We start from the raw sequence: 27,129 nt of genomic DNA, 5'->3' as shown, positions 1-27,129 counted from the left end.
CTCTACCTCAAGTTGCCTATTGCAGTAAAAAGTCTCCTCTCCCAGTTCCTGCATATTTTTCTTCGTGTTTACTGCAATACCGTAAACCTTGAGTAACACCATGGGACTCATTCAAAGTGCCACTAGTGATGCTGCAAGTGCTCCCAAGCAGTCACGACTTTGCAAGAAAAAGTTGAATTGCTTGATGTCTACTGTAGATTGAGATCTGCAGCTGCGGCTGCCCCACCATTTCAAGATAAATGAATCCAGCATAAAGACCATAAAAAAAAGAAAAGGAAATATGTGAAGCCGTTGCTGCAGCTATACCAGCAGGTACAAAAACCTTGCACTTTTTGTGAAATACCCTTTTATCTCATATTGAAAATGCAGCTTTTATGTGGGTGCATGATTGCTATAAGAAAGGCATACCTATCTAATATGATTCAAGAAAAAGTGAAGTCATTATATGATGGCAATGCAAAAGGAAGGTGAAGGATCTAAAGCTGCAGAATTAAATGCCAGCAAAAGATGGCTGGATACTTTTAGGAAGAGATTTAGCTTTAAAAAGGTCAAGATAGGGCTTCCCTGGTGGCGCAGTGGTTGAGAGTCCGCCTGCCGATGCAGGGGACACGGGTTCGTGCCCCGGTCGGGGAAGATCCCACATGCCGTGGAGCGGCTAGGCCCGTGAGCCATGGCCGCTGAGCCTGCGCATCCGGAGCCTGTGCTCCGCAGCGGGAGAGGCCACAGCAGTGAGAGGCCCGTGTACCACAAAAATAAACAAACAAACAAATAAATTTAAAAATAAATAAATAACTAAAATGTCAAGATAACAGAAGTGACTTCTGCAGACCAAGGGGCAGCAGACAAGTTCCCAGACAGCATTAAGAAAATCATTGAGGGAAAGGATATCTGCCTGAACAGGTTTTTAACGCAAAAAAAAAACAGGTTTTAACGCAAAAGTGACCTATTGTGGGAAATAAAATACCACAAAGGACATTTATCAGTAAGAAAGTGAAGCAGTGCAAGCACCAGGATTTAACGCAGTAAGGGATAAGCTAACTCTCCTGTTTTGTGCAAATAGTCGGGTTTAGGATCAGGGCTGCCCTTATCTATAAAGCTGTTAACCCCAAGCCTTGAGGGGAAAAGATAAACAGCAGCTGCTAGTCTTTTTTTTTCTTAATAAATAAATTTATTTATTTATTTATTTAATTTTTGGCTGCGTTGGGTCTTTGTTGCTGTGCACGGGCTTTCTCTAGTTGTGGCGAGCAGGGGTTACTCTTCGTTGCGTTGCGCAGGCTTCTCATTGCGGTGGCTTCTCTTGTTGCAGTGCACGGGCTCTAGGCATGCGGGCTTCAGTAGTTGTGGCATGCTGGCTCAGTACTTGTGGCTCACAGGCTCTAGAGTGCAGGCTCAGTAGTTGTGGTGCACGGGCTTAGTTGCTCTGCGGCATATGGGATCTTCCTGGACCAGGGCTTGAACCCATGTCCCCTGCATTGACAGGCGTATTCTTAACCACTGCACCACCAGGGAAGTCCGGCTACTAGTCTTTTAACACATGGTTGTACAACAAGAAAGCCTGAACAACAAGAACACTTTTTCTGTACTGGTTCCATCAATGCTTTATCCCTGAAGTCAGGAAGTACCTTGCTAGTAAGGGATTGCCTTTTAAAGTTCTTTTGATATTGGACAACGCCCCTGCCATCCAGAACCCCATGAGTTCAACATGGTCAGACCCAAGTGGTCAAAGTGGTGTGCTTGCCCCCAAACATATCTCTAATTCAGCCTCCCTATCAGGGGATCATAAGGACCTTCAAGGCTCATTACACAAGGTACTCTATGGAGAGGACTGTCTACGCCATGGAAGACAAACCCAACAGAAAGAACATCATGAAAGCCTGGAAGGATTACACCACTGAAGATGCTGCGGTTGTTACAGAAAAAGCTGGAAAAGCCATCAGGCCTGGAACAATAAATTCCTGCTGGAGAAAACTCTGTCCAGATGTTGTGCATGACTTCCCAGGATTTACAACAGAACCAGTCAAAGAAATCATGAAAGAGATTGTGGATATGGCAAAAAATAAATAAATAAAAATAAATATATAAATAAATAAAAATGTGGGGGCTGAAGGTGAAGATAGGGATCTTGGAGAAATTCAAGAGCTAACAGTCACCATACCGGAGAAATTAACAGAAGATGACTTGGTGGAGATGAGTGCTTTCGAACCAGTGCCAGATGATGAGGAATAAGACACAGAAGAAGCAGTGCCAGAAACAAACTGACACTCTGGCAGTAGGGTTCCGATTATTCAAGACTATTTTTGGACTTTACAACATGGACCCTTCTATGATACAGGCACTGAAACTAAAGCAAACCGTGGAACGATTGGTACCACATAGAAACATTCTGGGAGAAATAAAAAAAGCAAAAAAGTCAGACAGAAATCAGGACATACTTCCATCAAGTCACATACAGTGTACCTGCCTCTCCTGCCTCCCCTTCTCACCTCTTCCACACCTGAGACAGCAAGACCAACCCCTCCTCTTCCTCCTCCTCCTCAGCCTCTCATTAGGAATGAAGACTACCAGGATGAAGTCCTTTATGATGACCCACTTCCACTTAACGAAGAGTGAATCATCAACATACTGTACAGTTAATAAACTTATCTGTTGTGGATGTGTGAGAGTCTTCTTGTGAAAATCTAGTAACTGTACAGCAAAAACCGTATGAGACATTTTGGTGTCACCAACATCACCATTGCCTAAGTAGTCATTGTGTACAACATCATGTGCAAGACCGGTATTAAAGTGGATAGCCCATCCTTACACAGGCATAAAGTGAGTGATATTTTATAACGATTCATTTATTAGTGTATAGGCTAGGCAACCATAAAGCAATCATATTGCTGCTTCTTTGTTACCAATGCATGAATTGTTATACCTATAAATATGAATTTTTTCACATTATCTTTTCATTTTTGAGGTCTAGTGTTAGTAATACATATAACATCTACAGTGTTCTGTATTAAGACTGCATTAACATAGGTACCGACAGAATTTATCTTGTAAAAAGACAACATAAGCTTATTGTATCAATAAAGGCAAGTACTATACTGTAAATGTATTTTCTCTCCTTTATGATTTTAATAATATTTTCTTTTCTCTAGCTTACTTTATTGTAAGAACGGTATATAATACATATGATATACAAAATATGTGTTAATCAACTGTTTATGTTATCAGTTAAGGTTTCCTGTCAACAGTAGGCTATTAGTGGTTAAGTTTTGGGGGAGTCAAAAGATATATGCGGATACTGGACTGAACGAAGGTCAGCGTCCATAACCTGCATTGTTCAAGGGTCAACTATACTTCTAATTACAAATTATTTTTATTCAAAGTTCCTCCCCTCACCACTATATACTAGTTAACTTCGGGCTATTGTTACCTTTATACCCAACATTTTTTAATGCTTAAATATACCTTGTGTGTTTTGAATGTTGGTATCGAATTCCCATCACTGGTCACAATACCAGCACTCTCCTGACCCCTGTGAATATAAAAAGGTATCAGCTGTTAAATTTACCCCATGGATAAGCTTCTTAATAACTTTTATGAAACATACTTTTCTCAATAACATCCATGAACTCAGTCTTACAACACATTAAATGCTACTAGCACTAGTGGCACTTCCACTCATGATGATGACAATGACAACAATTAGCAATAGCAGCAGATGAGACTGTCTGAGTTCTGACTAATATGCCCGGCACTGTCCTAAGCATTTACATGAATGATCTAATTTGTTAGGCTTTGAAAACAATCCTCTGAAGTAGGTACTATGATTACCATTCACATTTTTTCTTTTTTTGCAGTACGCGGGCCTCTCACCGCTGCGGCCTCTCCCCTTGTGGAGCACAGGCTCCGGACGCGCAGGCTCAGCGGCCATGGCTCACGGGCCCAGCTGCTCCGCGGCATGTGGGATCTTCCCGGACCGGGGCACGAACCCGTGTCTCCTGCATCGGCAGGCGGACTCTCAGCCACTGCGCCACCAGGGAAGCCCACCATTCACATTTTACAGAAAAGGACAACACTAAAGAAACAGAAGTAACTTGTCTAATGTCACACAGAGAATGGTGGCATGGCCAGGATTAGAACACAGACAATCTGACTTCAAAACTTGTACTTCTAACCTCTGTATTATGTGACCTCTAAATAAGGTTGAGTATGTAGATATAAATAAAAAGCTCCAAATAAAATAGCAGGTAAAATGCTTGTGGGTACTGGAATTATGAACAAAATTTATTTTTTTGTTTTGTTTTGCTTTTTGCACTCATCAAATTTTTTTCTGTCAAATATCTATCACTTTTGTCTTCAGAAAATAAATGCTACTTCAAAAAACCCCAAGCTGATGAGGCACTCTGTATCTCATTTCCTGCATTAGTATTTTTAGGTGATGATACAAAGAAAGCCAGAAGCTAGGCTTCCTAGCTAGGTAGGGTAACACACTCGTAAGACTTAGAGGACCTGCACCACAGTGGAGTACAAACTCAAAAGATACAATAAAGGTTCAAAGTGCTCAACAATTTTTAATAGTTCTGAACAAGTGCTATAAATACTAGATGTTTATTAACAAATTTTTGTTCCAAAGAATATATATCAGGGTAGAAATAAAAAGTAAATCTCTACCATAATATGTATATATACATTAACAACTAATACATGATTTATTTGGTAAAAAGGATCTTTTCCAAAATTGTAATTGTTTAGACATTTTAATGACAAGAAAAACTACAATATTAAATGTACTTGCAAAGTAAAAATCTAAAAAATTAAAATTGAAGTGATTTTACTAAATTACCAATGCTTTAAATACTATGAACTATTATGCTGAAAGCAGACATGCATAATACTATACATCCGATATAAATGAATAATTTGTGACTTAGGATTTATTTATTTAGTGAAATGATGTGGTTTGTAGTTAACCAATGTTCAAAGACTAAGTGATTCATATCAGAGGAGAAATAAAAATGTTAGCCATAAACCTCAGGGCAGAAAGAACCTCTGCCAACCATTTCCAAAACAAACAAACAAAAAATCAACAATCATATAGTAAACTAGAAATAAACACAAAAAAAGTTTTCTTTCCCTTTTGTCTCAAGGGTAATTTTTCTTTTAAAGCTGAAATGAATAACATTAGGAATCATTTAGGTCCAGGCTTCTTTAATCACAAAGCCTGCTTATTTGGCAGTTTCTCAAGTTACTCCCCTCAGGCAGCTTGAACCAGTTAAACTAGATCCTTTCAGCTCTTCAGAGCTTATTGACAACCAGCCGTCTGGTTTCCTAGGAAACAAAACCTTGGCTAGAAATAGTGAATCATTTCCAGGTCACTTTCAACATGGAGAGTGGAGCAGGAAAGCACTGGACTGAGGAAGAGGTTAAAGCTTTGCTAAGTATCTGGGCAGAAAAAAATATACGAAAACAACTTTATGGAACACTGAGAAATAAAGGAATATTTATCTACATTGCTAAAAGGCTGCAAGCACTAGGAGTATACAGAGATTGGAAACAGTGCCGGGCAAAGTACAAAAATCTCAAATATGAATACAGAACAGTTAAATATGCCCACAACTCTGGAGACAGCTGTAAAACTATGAAGTTCTTCCATGATTTGGATGCGATCCTGCAGTATGAACCTGCCACACAAATAACAGAGGAAGATGCAAATGACAGGTGCCTGGCAACGCTGAGCCAAAGTACAGCCCCAGAGATCACTGAAGGTAAAAAGAAAAAGTACCATTCTTTTGTTTTTACCTAACAAACTGTAAAAGAACCAGACTTGAGTCCATATGATAAATATAGCCTGAAATATCAAGGTTGAGAAAAATAACTGACCTGTTATGTATATGCTATTTTGCACAAGGTAAAAATTAATTTCAAAAAAGAGTTTAATGCCAACCATTTAAAAAATCTGTAAAATACAGAAAAAACGCGTTAAAATGACACCAACTGCTAGTGCCAACTGCTCCTTACCCATGTTGATGCAGTTTTTGGAAAATGGATTGGGTTCTGAAAATATTTTAAGTCTTAATTTTATAAGAGTCGTGAAAAAAAAAATTGCTCAACTGTTGTTTTCCCACAGCTCCAAATAAGACAGAACTTTCTGCTCTATATTATGTTCCCATTTTCCTAAATTTATAAATAAAAGCACTAAAATACTAATAACTGATAAAGAACTTCATTACTTGTTTGGAAGAACATCTCCATTTTAACAGTAAGTAAAACAAATAGATTTGATAGATTAAATGATTTATGATTAAATGATTTAAATACTGGCATATCTTAGGGATATTGTGGGTTCAGCTCTAGACCTCTGCAATAAAGCAAATATCCCAACAAAGTGAGTCACACAAACTTTTTGGTATCACAGTGCATATACAGTATGTTTACACTATACTGTAGTCTATTAAATGTGTAACAGCATTAGGTCTAAAAAAAACCCCAATGTATATACCTTAATTAAAAAATACTTCATTGCTAAAAAAATGCTAACCATCATTTTAGCTTTCAGTGAGTTGTAGCAGTAACATCAAAGATCACTGATCACAGATCACCATAATACAATTAAACGGTTTGAAATATCTTGAGAGTTACCAAAATGTGACAGAGACCCAAAACGAGCATGCTGTTGGAAAAATGGCACTAACAGGCTTGCTTGACACAGGGTTGCCACAAACCTTTAATCTGCAAAAAATACAATATCTGCAAAGTAATATATGCCTTATTAAAACAAGGTTCTTGAGCTGCTGTGTTGTTAAACCCAACACTATTTACATAGAATTTGCTCACTGTGGAAGCCCAACGTATCACTAGGCAAACTGGGAAAAATCAACAGCAGTAATGAGATTTCTCCCATAGTCAAAATCTTAGAGTAGCTATTTTTAAGAACAGAGTTGTTCAATTCAATTCAAAATCTGTTTAATACCTACTGTCTGTGTACACCGTGTGCAAAGCAGTGAGTTACATGCATTCATGGATGTAACCACAGAAAGGAGGGAACTGTGAATAAATGTAACCCAAAAGAAAGTGGTAAGTGGTATAATAAAGGTACCAAAGAAGGGGGGTTAAAGATGAGAGATTACAGTTGAGTTAACTTGGGTTATCTGAACTTCATGTTTAAAGCTCAATAATAAAATCCTTTGGTAAAAAATCCACCCAACTTACTGCCTTTACACTTCTAATACCAAACCAAATTCTGAGAAAGCTTTGCAGTCATTACCAAGTTAAACAGTAATTATATTATTTTATTCAATTAATCACTCTGCACTCATCATCATCTAAATGCTTTAAGTATTGATTAACAATAAGTAAATCACTCACTGAGCTTTCTGAAAGACCCTGATTTAACCACAGGTTGGTGTAATGAAGATGTGATGGTAATATCTCCACTTCTTAATGGGATCCTCTAGCCCTTTCAGCTACTTGCATGGCTCCAAACTCCCCATTTCACTCATAAGCAGAGGGCCCACAATAAACCTTAACCATGTATGTTTAGGGTATGTCAAACACCCAGTTCTAAAACCAACTCTCTTCCCCCATCAAAACTGATCCTCCTACAAATTGCTTCCACCTTACTATCACTGTATTTCTGGTCACTTAAATAGAAATGTTTGAGATAACCTTGATTTTTTTTTTTTTTTTTTTGCGGTACGCGGGCCTCTCACTGCTGTGGCCTCTCCCATTGTGGCGCACAGGCTCCGGACGCTCAGGCTCAGCAGCCATGGCTCACGGGCCCAGCCACTCCGCAGCATGTGGGATCTTCCCGGACCGGGGCACGAACCCGTGTCCCCTGCATCGGCAGGCGGACTCTCAACCACTGCGCCAACAGGGAAGCCCAACCTTGATTTTTTGTCAGTCACTAAGTCCTTAAAAAAAAAATCTACTGACGTGTTTCATAAATTTATCTCTCTGCTCCATTTTCATTACCACCATCCAGAACTTCATCATCGCATGGAATATTAGGATAACCTCTTAACTGGCCTCCCTAATTTTCAGCCCCTTCTCACATTATCTTCCACAATGCCACTGATTGTTTTTATACAATTTTTTAAATTATAAAATTACAAAAAAATTAGCATTTTGTTTACATTTAAAATAATCTTTAAATTATACCCAGAATTGACCATAATTTAGGGTTAAATGTTACTTAATGGTTCCATAATATTTAACTGAGTGCATATACCAGAGTTTGGGTCTTTGCCCCCTTATATAACGGATGCTGCAATCGATTACCTTTCTTTTTTTTTGGCCACACCGCACGACTTCCAGGATCTTAGTTCCCTGACCAGGGATTGAACCTGGGTCCCAGCAGTGAGAGTGCCACGTCCTGAACACTGGACCACCAGGGAATTCCCTACAATCAATTATCTTTTGTCCATATTTAAAATTATTACTTTAGGATAGACTATCAGAATTCAATTTCTGGTCGGGGGGTGGGTATAATTACTTTGAAACATATTGCTAAAATAACTGCTTTCCAAAAGAATTGTAATTTAACAATGGGACTATCCCTTTTATAGAACCCTGTCAAGTAAGATTATGGAGTGAGGTTGAAAGGGGGAGAGACTTCGCTAATTTAATAAATAATGGAGTATGCTAATTTAATAAAGAACTGAGTACAACAGTGTATGCAATAAATAACTTTTACTTTGCATTTGTTTAATTACTAGTGCTGTGCAACATTTTCCTACATATTTATTCAGTTTTACAAATTGACTGTTCATGTCAATTGAGGTCTTCGAAAAATCTGCGTGACCTCTTTGGCCTTACAAGTTTGGCTGATTTTTATGCGACCCACAAAATTTGAAAGTTTTAACATAGTCACATAGTTTCTTTTCTAAGGCTTAGAAAGCTCTCCTTTCTCCAGGTCTAATTCATTTATAATGTCTTCTGGTGTTTTTGGTGGAAGCAGCAGAATTTTTATTGGTGTGGTAAAAAGAGGAAGGGAAGGAAATGAATGTGCCTTTTCTACTGTTGGGATCAACCTCATTCATGCAAGGGGTAAGGACAGAGGATCTGGTCCCCTCTGTTAGGCAGCAGGTAGTCTGACTGAGCCTTCGCAAAAGACCCAAATACAAATTCTAAGACGCTTCATGTTCCGGAAATTATAATTATCTTCAACCTCAGAATACCTTTGGCTGACTGCAGCCAAATCATATTCCTTCACTGAAAGAAAGTTTCCGCTCTCTTTCCCTCCTCTTCCTATATACAAATGCATTAGGAATAATGACTTAAGAGTTTCAGTTTAAAATCTCCATGGCATGGGGCCCCTACATACAGTTTTGGGATTCATGCTAGGAATGACCAACCTAAGGGAAAAAAAAGAGAAATCCCCTGAAGAAGTTGGGGAGAGAGCTTTTCTTTTTTTCCCCCCACCTGTATGTTCAGCTCCAGGACCTTTTCAGTAAACAAAAGTAGGCCCTAAAGCAGATAACAGAATAGCAAACCCTACCTTTCCTTGCTGTTCTCATCAAGCTCAGCTGTTAAATTACCTGGGGATATTAATATCTTTTGTTCTTCTCTCTAAAGAGAATTCTTATGTAACTTCAGATTTTTATTTCCCATATTCCCAACTAAATCCAAAACATTCCCTAACTGCAAGTTAGCCTCAAATAATTATGAAACTTGATTTAAAAACTGACAATTTTTATTTTGAGCTTTAAATTTATATAATTATGCCATTTGAAAACACTGATACTTCCCTTATTTTTCACTTTTTTTTTTTTGCGGTACGTGGGCCTCTCACTGTTGTGGCCTCTCCTGTTGTGGACGTGCAGGCTCAGCGGCCATGGCTCACAGGCCCAGCCGCTCCGCAGCATGCGGGATCTTCCCGGACCGGGGCACCAACCCGTGTCCCCTGCATTGGCAGGCGGACTCTCAACCACTGCACCACCAGGGAAGCCCTCACTTGTTTTTTTTTTAATATAAGTATCCCCAGTATAATGTTTAAGATGATAAACAGCATTCATTTTCTTATTCTTTAATGGAATGCCTTGTAATTATAATGGTGAATAGTGATTTTAAAATGAACGTTTACACCATCAAAATCATACCTAATATTTGATCTCCTAATGTAAAATATAATGCTATTTCTGTTACTCAGTAAAACAAAATTAGAAAAACATGTGGAAATGATATAAGGAGATCAAGGAGGGATGTCTTCATTTTTTCAAGGCTCGCATGGTTCTTTTAAATGGTACATTCCTTGGTCCATTTAAGCAAAACTTAGATTAATTTCTGGAAAGTTTAGTATGTATCAATCAACTAGTTACATAAGATACATACAAACTCAGCTATTTGACCATATATGCTAATAAAACAAGATTTTCTGATTATCTCATTGCAGGATTTCTCTTTCACATTACCAGTATCACTTAAAGGGCCGACTATGTTAAAGCACCTAAAATACAAAAAAAAGAAAATACCTCATTTTAAAGACGTAATTTAATTTGAAAACTAACTACAACCATCTCTAGAAACTTATAAAATAAGCAAACAATTCTAGTGGAAGTTCAAAATGTCAATGTGATGGAAGAAATTAGATTTCTCTTTATGGACATAAATATTTAAACCATATTATACCACTATTACAAAAAGCATCTACCCTAAATCTATAATCCTTCATGAATATGAACAAATTCAACTCAAACTATTAGCATTATCAGTTATAATCCAATTTTAATTTTCCTTCGTACTTATTTCTAAAAGGAATTCTCTCTTTCCAGGCAAAATGTCAGTTACATCAGTAGACAAGGAAGACATTCCAGGAAATCCTTTACTTTTGGTTTCTCATGTCAGACCAATGGAACTAGGTAGGTATGGTATGGTGGGCCAAATATATAGTGAAACTGATCCAATTTCAAATTGGAAAGTAAGATTGGTTTCAAATCTGAGAAAATGGATGAGTTTTCCTGGTAGAAACACTTAAGATTAATTTATGTTTCCCTCTTTTTTACCAACCTATACAAAAAAAAATCATTTCTAAAACAAATAATTTCCTTAACAAAATGTAAATTGCCTGAAAATATTAGCCTTCAAACCTCCAATCTTTATTCTTTAAATATAGTAAGGAATCTGACGGCCAAAATTACACATAGTAAGTGCTTAATATTTAATGAGCATATGACTTCAGCATTCCTGGGGTCTAAGAAAAACAGAATTTTATATATGAAAGTAAATAATATCAAATCCATAATGAAGTCAAGGATGATTTTATTCACCCAAAAAGTCAACATAAATCTCCTTCTTTCTTCTAAATTCTTATTGAAAGTTAATCCAAGTATGGAAAAATACTGAAAAGCATCTTAAAGAAAAGAAATTAAATACACCACAAAATAAAAACAACTCCCTACCTCAAGTAAATACTATAGTGTTTTTTAATGAGTAATGTTATGGGTGCTGAGGTCCGAACTACCTTTTTATTAAACGTGAAATCTGAGAAAAACAAGATAATGGGTTGTTAAATAACCAATATAATGTCAAGTAATGCCATTACCATAAAACGAGTTGCAAAACTGTACCAGAGATGTAATACAAAGTTATTAAAGTATTTATAACTAAGTGGAGACATTCTGCCTAATGCATTAGGAAATTTCTGGCACATTTCCTTGCATTAAAAGAATATAATATTTCACTTTGGCATTTGGTCTTTAACCAATGGGACATCTTTTATTTTCACAAAGAGTAGGAAGCACCAGTTATTAATGTGCCTCTTCCAAGCCCTTCATTCATGAATAGTCTTGGTTCTCAACCCTGAACGGCACACTAGAATCACAATCTAGGGATGAGGGGTGAGGGCAGTGGTTTATAAAAGCTCCCTAGGAGATTCTGATATGCAGCAAATGGAAAACATTAAATAAAGAAAAAGCATGGGAAGGAGATAAATTGCTCACACCTATCATGAAAAAGTTGTCTTCGACAAGCTGTTTTCTTATGTAATTATATTTATTGCTTTTGACAAATAAATATAATTTATTTGTTTTATTTGTTTATAATTTATTTGTTTATAATAATAAACAAATAAATATTACAAAATTATATATTCAACTTTCACTATATACATACATCCCACATACTAAAGGAGTGGAATGGAAGAGAAAGAAACGATAAAGAAGAAAGTTGATCGAAATGTAACTAATTAAAAACACAGCTTTATTAAAGCCAGTCACTGTCACGGTAAGGAACAGATTCAGGTTCTGTACTTCCATTTCCCAACTAGTTTAAGAGAAAAGCTAAGCTACGATTTGCATTCCATCTCCTACAGAGAAAATTACTTCCTTTACTAATGTTGCATCCAATTATTTATCTTAGCTGACGTGTGTAACCCATATATCTCTTTCCCTCCCCACCCGGTACAGGTAACTCTACACCAATAATGGAACCCCCTAATAATCCAACTTTCATTCCAGCTGTAGCAAATGAAGGAGGAAAACACTGGACTGTGCCAGAAGTCAGGGCTCTAATAGGCATCTGGTCTGATAAAGGCATACAACAACAACTAGAGGGAACAGTGAGAAATAAAAGGATATTTGAACAAATTGCTGCCGAGCTTCAGAAACTCGGAATAGAGAGAGACTGGAAGCAGTGCAGAACAAAGTATAAAAACTTAAAACATGAATACAAGATTGTAAGAATGGCTCAAGACCTAGGCATGACTAAGAGTATGAAATTTTTTACTGAGTTGGATGCTATTCTGGGACACAGTAAAACAGAAAACTCACAAGAACAGGAATCCCACGATGGAAAGGAAGCCACAGGATGTGCCAATGTAAAAATGGAAGAGGATCAGACAGGTAGGAAGTCAAAGAAAAGTAATCTTAACATCATGCTACCATATAAAAAAATGTCAATACATGAATACAGTCTAAGTTAAATAGGTTTCATTAAATGTTATTCAACAAGCTAATTGCTCAATTTATCATGAAACAGATTTCACGTATATTTGATTAGAACACAGAACAGTACAGAGTTACACAGGAGGAAAGAAATGTGAATTTCTAGAAGTTTAAAAAGACCAGTTTTAATAAAGCAAAAATGCAATTCCAGATGGCAGAAGTTAAAGCAAATTTTCATACTAGTTGTGGTAAAATCATGAGTAAACAGAAAAGGGGCATTGAAAAACTTAGAAAAATACAAAACCTGTGAGAATGTAAGTGTGAGTTGAGTTGTCCTGGGACACATCATAAAGTTCTTCAAAATAAGTTTAACCCAAAGGATTTAGATGCAATATACACAAAGACATGACAGACAGCATGAAATAAACGGTATGAGTTCTAGGCCAGGAGTCAGGAAATCCAAGTTCTAACTCAGTCTCTGTGGAACTTTGAACTCACAAGTCTCTCCTCTCGACCTGACTATGTAAAATGGCAGACTGGACAAGACATTCTTAAAGACCTCTACCAAACATAATGTTTCTAGATCTTATCATTAAATGATGCAGTCCTAATTCTTAAGAGTATGAGTGTGTGTCTAGGGGAAAGAGAGGGAAATGATAGAGAGTAAGGACTGGGAAATGGTGGTGAGAAGCCCTAAAATGTTTCACTGGTGGACAAGAAAAGAAACTGGTCTCCTGGAGAACTATACATCTCCCCCATTAAAATTAAAATGTAAAATAGCTGGTGATCAAGTAGCCCAACAGCAGTGGCCTGATTATGTTCATATAGTAATTGCTGGAGGTGCAGCTGAAGGTGACTGTCAGTTTTATGTCAGAAGACCTAGTAAGAGATTTGTAACACCAGATATTTATAGTGACCTAAGACTAAAAAATATGTTTAAGGATGGGGAATCTAAGCTACAGAAAAGTAAACAACCACAGTTTTTAGTATCAGGTTCACTCTAAAGGGGAAAATAATATATCAGAACTTAAAACACAAATCTGAAAGTGAATAAAAAACAAACCACCATATATCCCACTATGTTCATACAGTCATTGCTGGAGATGCAGCTGAAGACGACTCGGTCAGTAATATGTCAGAAGGCCTAAGAGAGACAGATATGAGACAAAGCCCTGGCACAGGTAAAACAGTATTCAGTTTTGTCTTTCTTTTTTGGTCTGTGACAAAATACATAAGATGTTATTATAAGATGCTGCTACATACAGACTGACCTGTGTCATCCCCAAATTCATATGTTGAAGCCCTAACCCCCGCTGTTACTACATTTGGAGCTGGGGCCGTTGGGAGATAATTAGGTTTAGATGAGGTCATAAGGGTGAGGCCTTCATGATGAGTTTTATGGGGACATGTGTATGCATATGGCTGATTCGCTTTGTTGTGCCACAGAAACTAACACAGTATTGTGAAGTAATTATACTCCAATAAAGATCTATTAAAAAAAAGAACATATACGAGAATGTTATAACATTATGAAGTACTGTTGGATAATACATTTCCAAAATACAGAAATGGAAGGTGGAAATTATTAATGACAGTAAAGTTCCCTAAGGCTGTTGTTCTCAAAGTGTAGCAGCATCAGCATCATCTGGGAACTTATTCAAAACACAAATTCTTGGGCCCCATCCAGAATCAGAAATTCTGAAGGTGAGGCCCAGCAATCTGTTAAGTACTTCAGGTGATTCTGATATATGTTCAAATTTGAGAACCACTGCCCTGTGGTATAGGGTAGTAAGGGGATGAAGACTGTGTGTTTCCTATCGGATGGTTTGCCTTTTATACAAACCAAAATTGGGGGAAGAGGGGATCACTAAGCCCCCAAGCAGAAGCCTAGCCATCACAGACCTTGTATGTAGTCTTTCAGTCCAAAGCTTCATATAGCCTTGGAAAGTATAAAGACCAATGCTGATTAAAAAATCAGGTGCCCCACGGTCTTGGCAAACTTCAGATAAAAAGCTTGATGGGAGAAAGGATAGCTGCCAGAACACTGACAGGTATAAATGGAGAGAAATTAAGGAGACTAACTAGACAGGAATGTGCAGCTGACTAGAGTGAGACAACAAACGTAAACGAAGCTCTGTGCTCCTAAGGATTCTAAAGATATCACTGCAATGGAGTTAAAATCAGATTACTACGTATACTGTTTAATAAGGCAGAGGATTTCCATGAAAAAAGTTAAAAATTTTAGCATTCAGAAGATGTAAGCTTGTTAGTCCTCTGGAAAACTCACTTAAGTACAACACCTCAAGGTAATTTTTTATATGTAAAAGGAAAATATTAAGTCAGATGTAAACTGATAGGTTTTAAAAAGTTGTTTGGTATGTTTACATGTTAGTATGGAATATATTTAGAAAATATGAAACAGGATGTTTACAGTCATTCTAGAAATACTATTTTAAACTTTCAGATGAAAATAAAAGCAAAGGTATAAACCCACATGGATCTCAGCAGCTAAATACATATGAAAACAATTTAAATAGTCAAGAATTTTAGGCACACCTGCAATATATACCTCTTGATGCACAAGTTGCCAGTCTACTATTTGGAAGATTGTTCTGTTGAGGTTAAAGACATGGATATTTATCTTTAGGAAAAAAGTTCACATCAATAGGTAGAGGTCACCTCATTTTGTTTTTATACATTTTACTAATAAATATTATTATCGGAGTTGCCATTGCTCCATATTGATAATGTTGACACTTGGTCATAAAACCGATCTCCCAAAAGTAACACTTTCCTACCTTAAAAGTATACTATAAGCTTCTTTCGTATTTCAAATAAAAATCCAGCTAGAGCTGTGGACCCCTGAATTCTGGATAACTAATTAATTCCCAACTTAGAACTTCTGGAGATTTTGGTTTAGTGTGTGTTGTAGAGTGGATTCAGGCACCTGTATTTTTAGAGAAGATCATCAAGCACCGCCAGGTTGTCATGGTTTTAGAGAATAATACCAGCAGATGGTTGAAGACAGTAATACATAAAATCCAATTTGATTCCACCTGGGGTAGAAAAATCAGCTACTTCCAGCAAATTAGCACTTAAAAAATGTATGACCAACGAAATATGAAGAAGTTAATCACTGGGAAGAATCATAGAACTCTTAGGCTATGCCTAAGTAAATAAGTAAAAAGAAATGGCCCATGAAAACTGAATAACTACTTCTTTGGACCTAAAATAAATTTATTTTTCTCCCTGCCTGAGCATAGGCAACAGAGGATAAAAGGAATCAGAAAGCTACCGCGGGAGAAAGGACTGGTTGTCTGAAGGGAAATTTGTGTTTGACAGTCTTATCAGCTAGCTACCTGTCTCTTCTGAATATGGAGAAATTAAATTGCCTTAATGAATCTCCATATCAGTTGCTATTTAAATGAGGTAGAATACCTCAATACCTTGGCATTCTGGCCAAAGTCACTGCTTTCTAGTATAGGACAGTCACAGGTAGATCAACTCAGAGGGGTAGAGACCGGCACATATATCCTATTAGAGGCCACTCTTATCGTCAGCCTAAAAACCACATGTGAAAGACTACATGGTTCTTTTAAGAATAATATTAAAACTATTTTCCTTTTGGCTGTAGTAAAATGTATTTCCAAAATTAAAATATTCACTATCCTGGCAATTTCACAAAAATTAGCAATGTGATGGCCAGCAGAGGGCATTAAAGTATCTATTGTTAGTATCTCAGAAGGCATTCCAAGCATTTTGTTTTCTCCAATTCATTTATTTCTTTTAACGGACTGAAGATTAGTCTATAGTTTTCTTTAAAATGGAATATTTAAACACTTCTGTATATTTTGTATACAATTTGGATAAACTTAGAAGTAAAATTATTATATATTCTAACGTGCTTTAGTCATATGAAACAGTGTTGAAAACTTTTAAAAAAATTATAAGTATATAAAAAAAGCTAAGACGTAGGTAAGCTGATGAATTTAAACACGGGCAACTTGTTAATTAAAAAGGTGTCGTTTTTCTAATTCTTACTGTTTATACTTTAATAAACTTTTAAAAAGCTGTGACAAAATAAAGCTTATGTCTGGTCTTTGCCCCTAGTTCCTAGCACAGAGTTTCAAAAACCTTTGGAATTTCTAGTGGTAGAAGTGTTTGGGGGTTTTTTGTTGTTTTTGTTTTAAATTCTAATGAGGTGATCCAGGGTGGGTTTCTAGATAGCTTCAGGATGGTCACCAGAAAAACCACCCTTGTGATCAGAGTTGGAATTTTGGCCCAGCCTGACCTCTAGGAGGTAGGTCATGCCATAAATCAATCATGTTGATGAAAACTCTGGCTCAGGTGAGCTTCTTGGATGAACACATTGATACGCTGGGAGGGTGACACATCCTGGACCCTCTCAGGTCTTGCCCTACGTGCCTCTTGATTTGGCTGTTCCTGAGTTCTTTTACGATTAAACTGTAATCCTAAGTATAGCACTTTCCTAAGTTCAAGAGTCATTCTAGCAAATTTATCAAACGTGAGGAGGTCATGGCACCCCCTGAATTTATAGCCAGGCAGCCAGAAGTGTGGCCGACATGTGAAGTAAAGGCAGTCTTGTGGAAGATTTGAGTCCTTAAAACTGCAGAGTCTGATGCTAATTCTGGGCAGTTAGTGTCAGAATTGAATTGCTGTACACACAGTTGGGGTGGACATAACAGAAACTAAATGCTCCTCTTTCCTTAAAAGATACTAAATTTAGGGATTCCTTTCTCCCCCCCAGATATGACATTTTACTGTCTAGAACTAATTACTCAAAATTTCTCCATAATACCTACACTGGGGCAAGGGTAGAGGAAGGGTCTGGGCAAGGAAGGAGGTGGTAGGTGTAGTTATAAAAGGGCAACCTTTTGATGAAACTGTTGAGTATCTTGACCTTGATAGTAAAGACACAAAGCTACATAGGTGATAAAATTATTATAGAAGTTAATACACACTGCAAGTGCACATGCACACATTCACAAATGAGTACAAATAAGATCTGGGAAATCAGAATCATAGTGGCAGATTGTACCAATGTCAGTATCCTTGAAGTAACAGAATATTATGGTTTATAAAATCTCCACATACCCATTGCTGCATATGCTTACTGCCCTCTTAGCTACATTTTTGCCTCGCAGATCTACTAATACAAACCTTTGTCTAATTTTACAATAATCATTGCAAGCAACTAGACACCTAATCATAGTAATATAGATTTTCTTTTTAAATGTCCCAGTGTATAGGAAAGTACAGCTGGGATAAAAGAAGACTGTCACAGCATTGCTGTACTTCAACATAGCAATCCAACATACCCATATGAGGAGCTGTCCCCAAATTACAAATATCTGACTTGTAAACATCCTAAACATATGCTGACTGGTCCACTAGAATAAATCCCTATTATATTTACCGGGTTAAGCATTTTAAGTTCCTTAAAATATTTATCACTTGTCTGCTGTTAACATCTGAATGTGAAAACTGCTAAAACCACTTAAAATCTTAGAGTCTTTCATTCCTTTATATGTATTGCAATAAGGATCATTCTCAGTTAAAATGATGATCAAATGAAAAAGAGATGTAAGAGCACTTTGGCAGGCATTAAAATGTAACAATGAAAAATGTTACCAAACTGGATCACAAAGCACTTTCATACTCCCAAACAGAGCATACCGCCTTGAGACTTTTAAGGCAGAATACTTGCAACATTTTGGTGTTGGTGGTGAATCCTATAAGGGCATCTCAAAGTTTGGTTACAGATGGCAAATGTTTCTGGCTTTGAGGTTACAGTGTTGATGCTGGGATCCAGTCTTACTACTTTTTCAGCACAATCTTCAATTGCAAAAGGAGATTAGGGTTCTGTGAACAACAAATTTAAATTGTTACTGTTTGTTTTCTGACAGAGGAAGACACTGTAAGTACTGCCTCAGAAGAGGTGGGCAGCCCCACAGCACTGCACAGTATCACTGGGTCAGGTACAGCATATACATTGTTGAATTTTAAATGTTCTTTTGATACTGAAAATCTAATATATACCAGTTTAAATAGTTACAGGGAAGATCTCTATTATGTATTATCCCAAATGCCTCATTATACCTGAGTTGGTAGAGAAAATGGTAGGGAGTAAAGAAAATGTCTATTCCCACTTCTTTTTTTAAGTTAATTAATTAATTAATTAAATTTGTGGCTGTGTTGGGTCTTCGTTGCTGTGCACAGGCTTTCTCTAGTTGCGGCGAGCCGGGGCTACTCTCCGTTGCGCTGCGCGGGCTTCTCATCGCGGTGGCTTCTCTTGTTGCGGAGCACGGGCTCTAGGTGCGCGGCCTTCAGTAGTTGTGGCACGCGGGCTTCAGTAGTTGTGGCTCGCGGGCTCTAGAACGCATGCTCAGTAGTTGTGGCGCACGGGCTTAGTTGCTCCGAGGCATGTGGGATCTTCCCGGACCAGGGCTCGAACCCGTGTCCCCTGCAGGCATATTCTTAACCACTGCCCTACCAGGGAAGTCCCTATTCCCACTTCTTACTAAAAAAAATCTGTAAATACAGAGACTCTCCATATTCATAAATATCCAATGAAGAATACCTATTGATGAAAAGCAGCTAAATTATTCTCACTAATATTGGGGATTAGTCTGCCTTATAATTTAAAAAATATTTTGTTTGCATATGAATATATGAAAAAAATGATCCTTATACTGAAATTCTCAGTGCTTTACATCAATCCAGGTTGTTTTAAATGAATGATATTCAAATACAGGATGTATCTAAAAGTTTGAATAATTGTAACTCATGTCGATTCATAGGTAATCATATTCCTTTAGAAGATGCTAAAAGTCATTTACAGATTATAACAGTGAGCAACACAGAGGCTGGAAAACACTGGTGTGACAATGAGGTCAGAGCACTTATAAACATATGGTCTGACGAAAAAATTAAGCAAATGCTTGAAGGGGCCACAAGAAACAAAGAAATATTTGAGGAAATTGCCAGAAGACTAATGCAGTTTGGAATAGACAGAGACTGGAAACAATGTCATACCAAATACAAAAATTTAAAATATGAATACAGAGTTTTACAAAAGAAAAATGGCAACCCTCAAGGGAAAATGAGATTTTATGAAGAAGTTGATGGTCTCCTAAGACAACCATCTCTCAGAACTGCAAAATGGAAACATGGTAACCTTGGAATTGACACTTTCAAAATGAATACTATAAACTTTCCTCTTTGCATTTAACTTAGCAAGAAATTCTTCAATAATAAATTCCTAACACTATTTTATGTTCAAATGACCCCCTAAATTATTATAAATCACATACCTAATATAAATTAAGAATTTCAATGTTTTCTCAAATCTTGTACTAAAACATTCCTAATTCTTAAATTCATTCTTCATCTGTCCAACTGCTTAAATGTTCTAACTTTAGTGTACTTGAATGCTTGAAGACTAATGTATTTTAGGCGATGTCATATAATGATTCTTCTCCTATGTTCTCGTTTAAGAATTATTTGAAAGTCATACCAAAAACCCAAGAACTTTGAGAATCAAGAGAAAAGCACATGAAGACGGTAAGAGTCTGAGAAATGCCAACTTTTTTCACACTGAGAAAAACTTCTGTAGCTTTTTTTTCTGTAGATGTTTATTCCTGTCCTTGACAAATTAGACTATATTGTTTATGAGCTGTGTGAGAGCAAAAAATGCTGAAAAATGATTTCTTTCATAGCTTATTAAGAGTGAAAGTAAGAAAGTAAACAGAAACTTTCCCAGATCAGAAATTTCTGCACACCTATGCATTTATCATGAGCCTTTAAATTACTTTCCAGTGATTGCTATTAGAAGACTAGGATGTAAAAGGAAAACCCCCCACAAACTAGTAAGTTCTGAATTTTGGTTTCCTCCAAAGGTAGCCAGCAATGGCTGTAACATTTTAGTATTGATAATTCTACAAATAAGCCAAACGCAGAAGCCAGCTAATTATGGAGCTGTAATTGCAAACTGACCCATTATAAGTATCAGAAAAGGTAACATAATATAGTATAGCATAGAGAAGAAAAACGGAGAATATAAGAAAAAGCACTGGTCTGAGACTCAGAAAACCTGAGTTCTAGTCTCCCTTTACTCGAAAAATTCAACACGGAGCAAATGACTGCATCTCTCTGGATCTCTAAGATGATCCAACTTTAGCATATAGATTTATAATTTATCGAATTGTTTTGAGTTCACAAAAATAGTTAAAGAGCTCAGTTTTTACAAAGTGAAGACATCTATGGAACTACTACTCAAGTCAAGATATAAAACATTACCAGTACCCTAGAGGCCCCCCTTCATCATTAATCATCCTCTTAGCCCCCATAACGGTTATCAATATTCTGACTTCCATCACCACAGATTAGTTTTAGAATCATACAGTATGTTTTTTTCTTTAGTATGTATTTTTTAATGTCAAGCTTCTTTTACACAACATTGTTTGTGAGATTCATCCATGATTTTACTTGTAGCAGGAGTTTGTTCTTTTTTATTGCTGTAGAATTTTCCATTATAGGAACATACATCCCACTACATTCTTTATCCAATGTTTCCAAATTGGGGCTACTATGAATAATGCTGCTATAAAAATTCTTGTGCATGTCTCCCAATAAACATGTGTATGCATCTCTGTGGAGTATACACCCAAGAGTGGGATGCAGGGTCACTGGATATGCATATATCCAGGCACTGTTCTAAGCACTTTATATATTAACGCATTTAATCCCTACTACAAACCTATGAGGTATTGGTGTTAGCATCATCCCCAATTTACAGAGGAGGAAATGGAGGCATAAAGAAGTCTGAGCTGTTGCTCCACTGCCTCTCTGTCAGGGGGCAGGGACCACATCAGCCCTGTGTAGTACAGTATTCCTAGTGTCTATCACAGTGCCTTGCATACACACAGGAAGAGCTCAACAAATATTTTTTGAATGAAGTATTAGAGAATAGCAGGAATCCACTGCCCCCCAGCCCTGCCAACAATGCTTATACCTCAAGTGAGCTGAAGATTTTATTCTCCATTTTTTGACATAAATTACAAATCAGACGAGTTGCCCCATGTTTGCCTTCTCTTAATGTCCTTTAATGGATATGCTATTGAAAAGGGAAACTGCTAAGGATTAACCACACAAAAGTATCATTCCCAATACACTGAATTTGTGCACTGGACCTTTAAAATACGTAAGTCTAGCCCAACAGGTAAGAAACCAGACTCAGAAATTAAGGAGACGTGACCAAGATCAAACTGTTACTAGCAAACCTGGGACTAGATTTCAAGTCTTATGTTAAAGAGGCTGTTCCTAATACTCACTAGAATAACAAAGCAGTAGTACTTTAAGACCCTTTTGGGGATAAGTCACTTTTCCAACTAAGGGAGTGTAAAACACTATAGGAATGTAACATGTTTGGTCATTATTTCTAAGAGATAAAAATAAAAAAAGTTAACTCCAGCCTTAATATGCAACTCAAAGCAAGTTCTCTGATAATCTACTCCTGTGTTCTCCAACAAACTAAATGAAGATAACTGGGAACTAATTCCCCAGGTTGGTCTGAGTGCATCTATCTCGCAAGTGCCTTTCTAGTGATATGCTATATACTCTGTTTGCAGAACCAGTGGCAGTATCTCTCAAGAAAACTGCTCCTGAGATCACTGCAAATCAGTTTCCTCAAAGAACAACAGAAGCAAAAGGTTGTACAGAATGTTTTTGCAGTCAGGAGACCCCCTACGTGACCCAACTTCATCAGGTAAATGTCATAAATTTTTAGAAAAAGTATGAAAATGTTTATCAGTTGTAGGGTTCATTTCCTAACCCAGGGAAATGATAATTCACTGAAAGGCATTTTCATCTCCTAACTAACCAAGGAAAGGCTAACTAGTTGATTCATGGGGTATATCTATGAAATTTTAGTAATTCCTTTTATGGAATCTTCAAATATGTCCATGTCATTCTAGTCTCCATAAAATGTGACTGTGGTTTAAAGATGAAGATTTCTGATCTGTGAGGGGGTGTGTGATTTGTCCAGAACTGTGCAAACCACTGAACTAATATTTTTAGGGCTGAAAAAGCACTTGGTGATTATATGAATCTGGCATGAACAAGCATGCACACACAGTTTTACAGCTGAAGAGGACAACTAGTTAGTTTAACATTGAAAAGTCCCCCTGACAGAAAGTAGAGCTATGGTATAAACCTGCAAATAGCAGACTACTAAAAAGAAGTACTTCTGGACAAACCCATCTGAATTAAGCATCCAGTACATGACTGTCGAGTAATTGATAGTCCATTTGTTTTTATATATAAAATACATAACATTACAACTTTCAGGTGTTCTGTTATCCCTGACACTAAATGTCTATGCCTAAGACAAAAACAGAACCAAATACAATGTAAAAGTGATAGAAATTTCACCTTCTAGATCCCATGTCTTAGGAAGAAAACGTGTAAGGGATAAATCCCTTCATCAAAAATGGGGAAAAAAATCAATTGAATCTTGTTGCTGTTGTTTTAAAACTAGCCATTGAGTGGAGGAGGGTGAGGAGGTAGACAGAGCCTTCTGCAACAAACCACCACTTGCCAGTGTACACTGTATATAACTAACTCTATATTAAACTATAACAATCTATCTAGGCTTCTAATTTTGACATTCCTTGATTCAATGCCATATAAAAACATTTTTTGTTAGTTTATTTTATTGAAGTATAGTTGATTTACAATGTTGGGTTAACTTCTGCTGTACAGCAAAGTGATTCAGTTATACATATACATACATTCTTTTTCATATTCTTTTCCATTATTGGTACCACAGGATATAGAATATAGTTCCCTGTGCTATACAGTAAGACCCTGTTGTTTAACCATTCCATTAAAAACATTATTTCTTAACCTTCGACCCCTACTTACGAGCTTAGAGAAGCAGAAGATTTTATCTTCTAGGCATAAAGAAGTTTCATATTCTTAGAATCAGTTTCCCTAAAGGGTGAGGACTTTTGCTAATTTAAAATTTTGAATTGGATAGGATTATCGGCAAGAACCAGCCCTCTCAGTGAACCTTAATGATTCTATGCCTACACAGGGAAAATTTAAATAGTTTTCCATTAACATCTTTCTTCCCCAGAAGCTAGTTTTTTTTTGCCACTGTTATTGAAAATATCACAAGGTCAATTTTCAATACTAAAGTTTAACAAATACTTGCTCCATCAAATAAGCAGCCTGATAGAATCCATTTAATTTTCTCTATCATCATGTAGTAATCACATTTTTATTGCCCTTACCTTGTATTATCTAATCCCATAATTCTTTCACTTAAAAGTCACTACAGAAAAGTGCATGTAGTTAGGAATGAAGTTATTCATTAAAAAAAAAAAAATCACCCCCCTCTTCTTTACACACACATTTAAAGAGGAGATCTTGGGATGAACTTTCTGAGTTATTTTAGCTAAAAAATAAATAGTTAAAAAAAAATTCAAGGTCAGTTCATTTCTTTCTCACAGACCACCAGGCAACTCTAAAGATCCCTTGTTTTTTATACCTCTTCCCATGACAGAATATCCACAATAACTTCTCCGAAGAATGTTATAAACTAATGTTGCTCTGGACTACCATACGAAATAACTTTTAGTTTTTCCTTGGATTATATATAATCCTCTCAATAATGTAAATGTATTTTAAAATAAGATTTCTATTATGGTTAACCCACAATTATCCAAGATTAGAGTAAGTCAAACTAGAAATATTCTTTTTGATTCATCCCAGATTCTAAGTTACTCTCAGCTCTTAGTAAACAGGGAGTACACAAGATGTGAAACTCAAACTCAAGTATTCAGGACCCTGAAAAAACCAAAGAGACTACTTCTAATTTAAGTTTGTTGAGGGAAAGCTAATCATTTGGAATGCATTTATACATATTGCTCCCATACTGACCATAAGCGTTATTGCCAAGTTCCTTAACTGTTCTAGAAGTTGTTGCTGAGGTAGTGCCTTATGGAAACTTTGTAATACTTTCAGTGATAATGCCAAACTTAGGTTTATATTTCTTAAGGAAATTGTTTATATCAACTTCCAGTTAGTTCAGTTAGTAGGTAATGGAAAGATCACAGAAGCAGTTATTTTTTAACTCAAAGGATCTATCAGTTTTTCAAAGTCAATGTGTATCTTGTCAGACAGGAACTACTTTCCTCTCCCTCTTTTTTTTTTTTTTTTTTTTGACCTCTCTCTCTTTTAAAGAGGGGAGTTATTTTGGCATTTCCTTACTACCAACCTTTTCATTCGTTATCTAAAACGTTTACCAATGAATTTTTTGCAGATGCACTCTTCCCTGCGATTGGGTTATTTTCTGTTAATTCAGATGAGATCTAGAACCGGTAGTTCCTTTTGAACACCAAGCTAATTCAGCTTCCCCGGGTTTGAATCCCTAAGTTCCCACAGCTATGCCTACGTTCAAATACACAATCTGCCCAGTAGCTCTGCCCTTGCAAACAAAAGCTTGTGGTGGCTGCAGGCTCCGCGCGAAACCTCAAGGTGTATTGTAGGTCCTGGACCAGCAGTCACCCCACACAAGCCTATCACAAGAACAGCTCCAGGCTCTGGGAGATTAAAACCCGCAAGCAGTCAAGAAAGAACCCCGACTGGGCTAGTCCAAGCGAATCGGAGCCTTATAAACTGGCCAGACCAAGGAGGGGTGCACGACACCAGAAGAGAGGGGAGAGCCCCTAAAGAGCACGAAGAGTTGCGGGGAACAGGCTGAAATCCAGGGAGGCAAGGTAGCCCCCGCGCACTCCTTGGCAATCGGTGGACGCCACAGGCAGGTACCCGTTCAGGTAAGAGAGAGATCCGGCCTCCGGTCCTCAAGCGCCAGCGAGATCGCCAACTCCGGCCGCGGGAAGCGGCTCGGGCAGATGGAGAAGCACACGCGCCGCCATCCCCACCCCTCACCCAGTCGCTCACCGGTGCTGCAGCCCCACGAGTCCCAGAGTGATCACATGCGGCACATCTAGCTGCGTGGGCCACTCTCCTGAGGCGATGCATCCGAACACGCCACATTCCTCTCGGATCCCCAACTCCTCCAGCTCCATGTCGCCGCCGAAAGCACGTGGAGGGACCCGCCTCTGCGGCAGGGGTCTAAGCACCAACCAGTTGTTCGTTCGGCCTGTAAGCCTCAAAAGCTCAGACCAGCTGCAGCCGCTTCCTAACCAGCGGCTCGACCCTCGCTACTGCGGCGGCGCGTGCTTTCCCTGTGAGAGTGATTAGCTCGCCCACCGCCACCCTTCCCCGCCCCTACAGGCCCCCCAATGAGCGAGGACGGAGGGAGAGGCTCCGCGGCTGAGGGGCGGAGTCAAAGGCCCTGTGGGGGTGGAGCTAGCCCTCCACCGGAGGCCTGGGGGAAGATCATTTTTCTGCACGTGGAAATCTCCGTTATTTTCCAACACCCAAGACTGAGATGATGAGACTAGCGGGGTTAACGTCATTTCTGTCCTAGAGGATGTAAATTTTGTATGTCCCTCTCCACATGCTTTCCCCCAGGCCGTCACTACTTGGTATGCTCCAACCTCTGAGCCACTCTCGCTGCCGAGGAGGGGGCCAAGTCAGCGAGCTGCTGTAGGGTGGGGAGGGGCCGCCAGTGCGCGCCACTTTTCCTCTTTCCTGGAACTGCGCCCGCGCAGGGCGGGGTACGATCCGCGTCGCTGCGCCTGCGCGGCGGGAAGCCTTGCGGGAGGCGCTAGCTCCCAGAGTCCAAGTTCTCTCGATCCGCAGAGACCCCCGAGGTTCCGTCACCGCGGTGGTGCTCGAAGAGACCGCGAGGGGGCACTCTGGGTTACGCGGCCCTGGCGGGGGCGTGTCTATCGGCCGTGCCTCCCTTCCCCGCCCCGTGAGCCTCTCTGATCACTCCTCTTTTCCAGACTCCTGCCTCTCTTCCTAGAGCTGCTGCTGCTTCCAGACCACTCCGGATAATGGCGACAACCGAGGGTGAGTAACAGGCGTCCCCAGGACTTGGGACTCCCTGCCATCCACGGTCTTCCTGCCTCTCTGCCTTGAGCTCGAGGGTTCACGCCGTCACGTGCGCGCTCCGCGGCCCCGACGGCAGCCTTCCCCGGGCAGAACCCGGTCTCCCTGCACCCGCCCCGCTAGGCCACTGGGCTAGCGGGCACGTGGCCCAGGCGCTTCCGAGCGGTGCGTCGGAAACAAAGCACTCCCAGGCCTCCGAACTTTCTGAAACATC

At 38.4% G+C, this 27,129-nt stretch overlaps 2 protein-coding genes across 5 annotated transcripts in view; one reads left to right on the top strand and one right to left on the bottom strand.

Annotated features, from left to right (window-relative positions):
• The window catches only part of PPAT (phosphoribosyl pyrophosphate amidotransferase), a 37,664-nt gene extending 11,499 nt beyond the window's left edge, over positions 1 to 26,165 (bottom strand). The window contains exons 1-2 of the mRNA XM_060109229.1: positions 25,857 to 26,165; positions 3,457 to 3,523 (exon numbers count right to left, since the gene is read on the bottom strand). Of these exons, the coding sequence (XP_059965212.1) occupies positions 3,457 to 3,523; positions 25,857 to 25,984 (195 nt within the window). The 5' untranslated portion in view covers positions 25,985 to 26,165. The remainder of the gene's footprint in view (positions 1 to 3,456; positions 3,524 to 25,856) is intronic.
• Positions 5,375 to 27,129, top strand: part of PAICS (phosphoribosylaminoimidazole carboxylase and phosphoribosylaminoimidazolesuccinocarboxamide synthase) — a 51,977-nt gene continuing 30,222 nt past the window's right edge. Inside the window, exons 1-9 of one of the 4 annotated variants that reach the window (XM_060109196.1) lie at positions 5,375 to 5,756; positions 10,761 to 10,847; positions 12,444 to 12,827; positions 13,961 to 14,050; positions 18,797 to 18,868; positions 19,691 to 20,062; positions 20,388 to 20,453; positions 22,520 to 22,656; positions 26,810 to 26,876. In XM_060109196.1, the coding sequence (XP_059965179.1) occupies positions 5,375 to 5,756; positions 10,761 to 10,847; positions 12,444 to 12,827; positions 13,961 to 14,050; positions 18,797 to 18,868; positions 19,691 to 20,062; positions 20,388 to 20,453; positions 22,520 to 22,656; positions 26,810 to 26,876 (1,657 nt within the window). Of the gene's footprint in view, positions 5,757 to 10,760; positions 10,848 to 12,392; positions 12,828 to 13,960; positions 14,051 to 18,796; positions 18,869 to 19,690; positions 20,063 to 20,387; positions 20,454 to 22,519; positions 22,657 to 26,809; positions 26,877 to 27,129 lie in introns of all 4 variants that reach the window. The other 3 variants (XM_060109188.1, XM_060109215.1, XM_060109204.1) reach the window with 3 other exon arrangements.

The sequence above is a fragment of the Mesoplodon densirostris genome, chromosome 1 (assembly GCF_025265405.1).
Source record: "Mesoplodon densirostris isolate mMesDen1 chromosome 1, mMesDen1 primary haplotype, whole genome shotgun sequence".
NCBI lineage: Eukaryota > Metazoa > Chordata > Mammalia > Artiodactyla > Ziphiidae > Mesoplodon > Mesoplodon densirostris.
The sequence above is the reverse complement of the archived record's forward strand: the minus strand, read 5'-3'. Positions and strand labels throughout refer to the sequence as shown.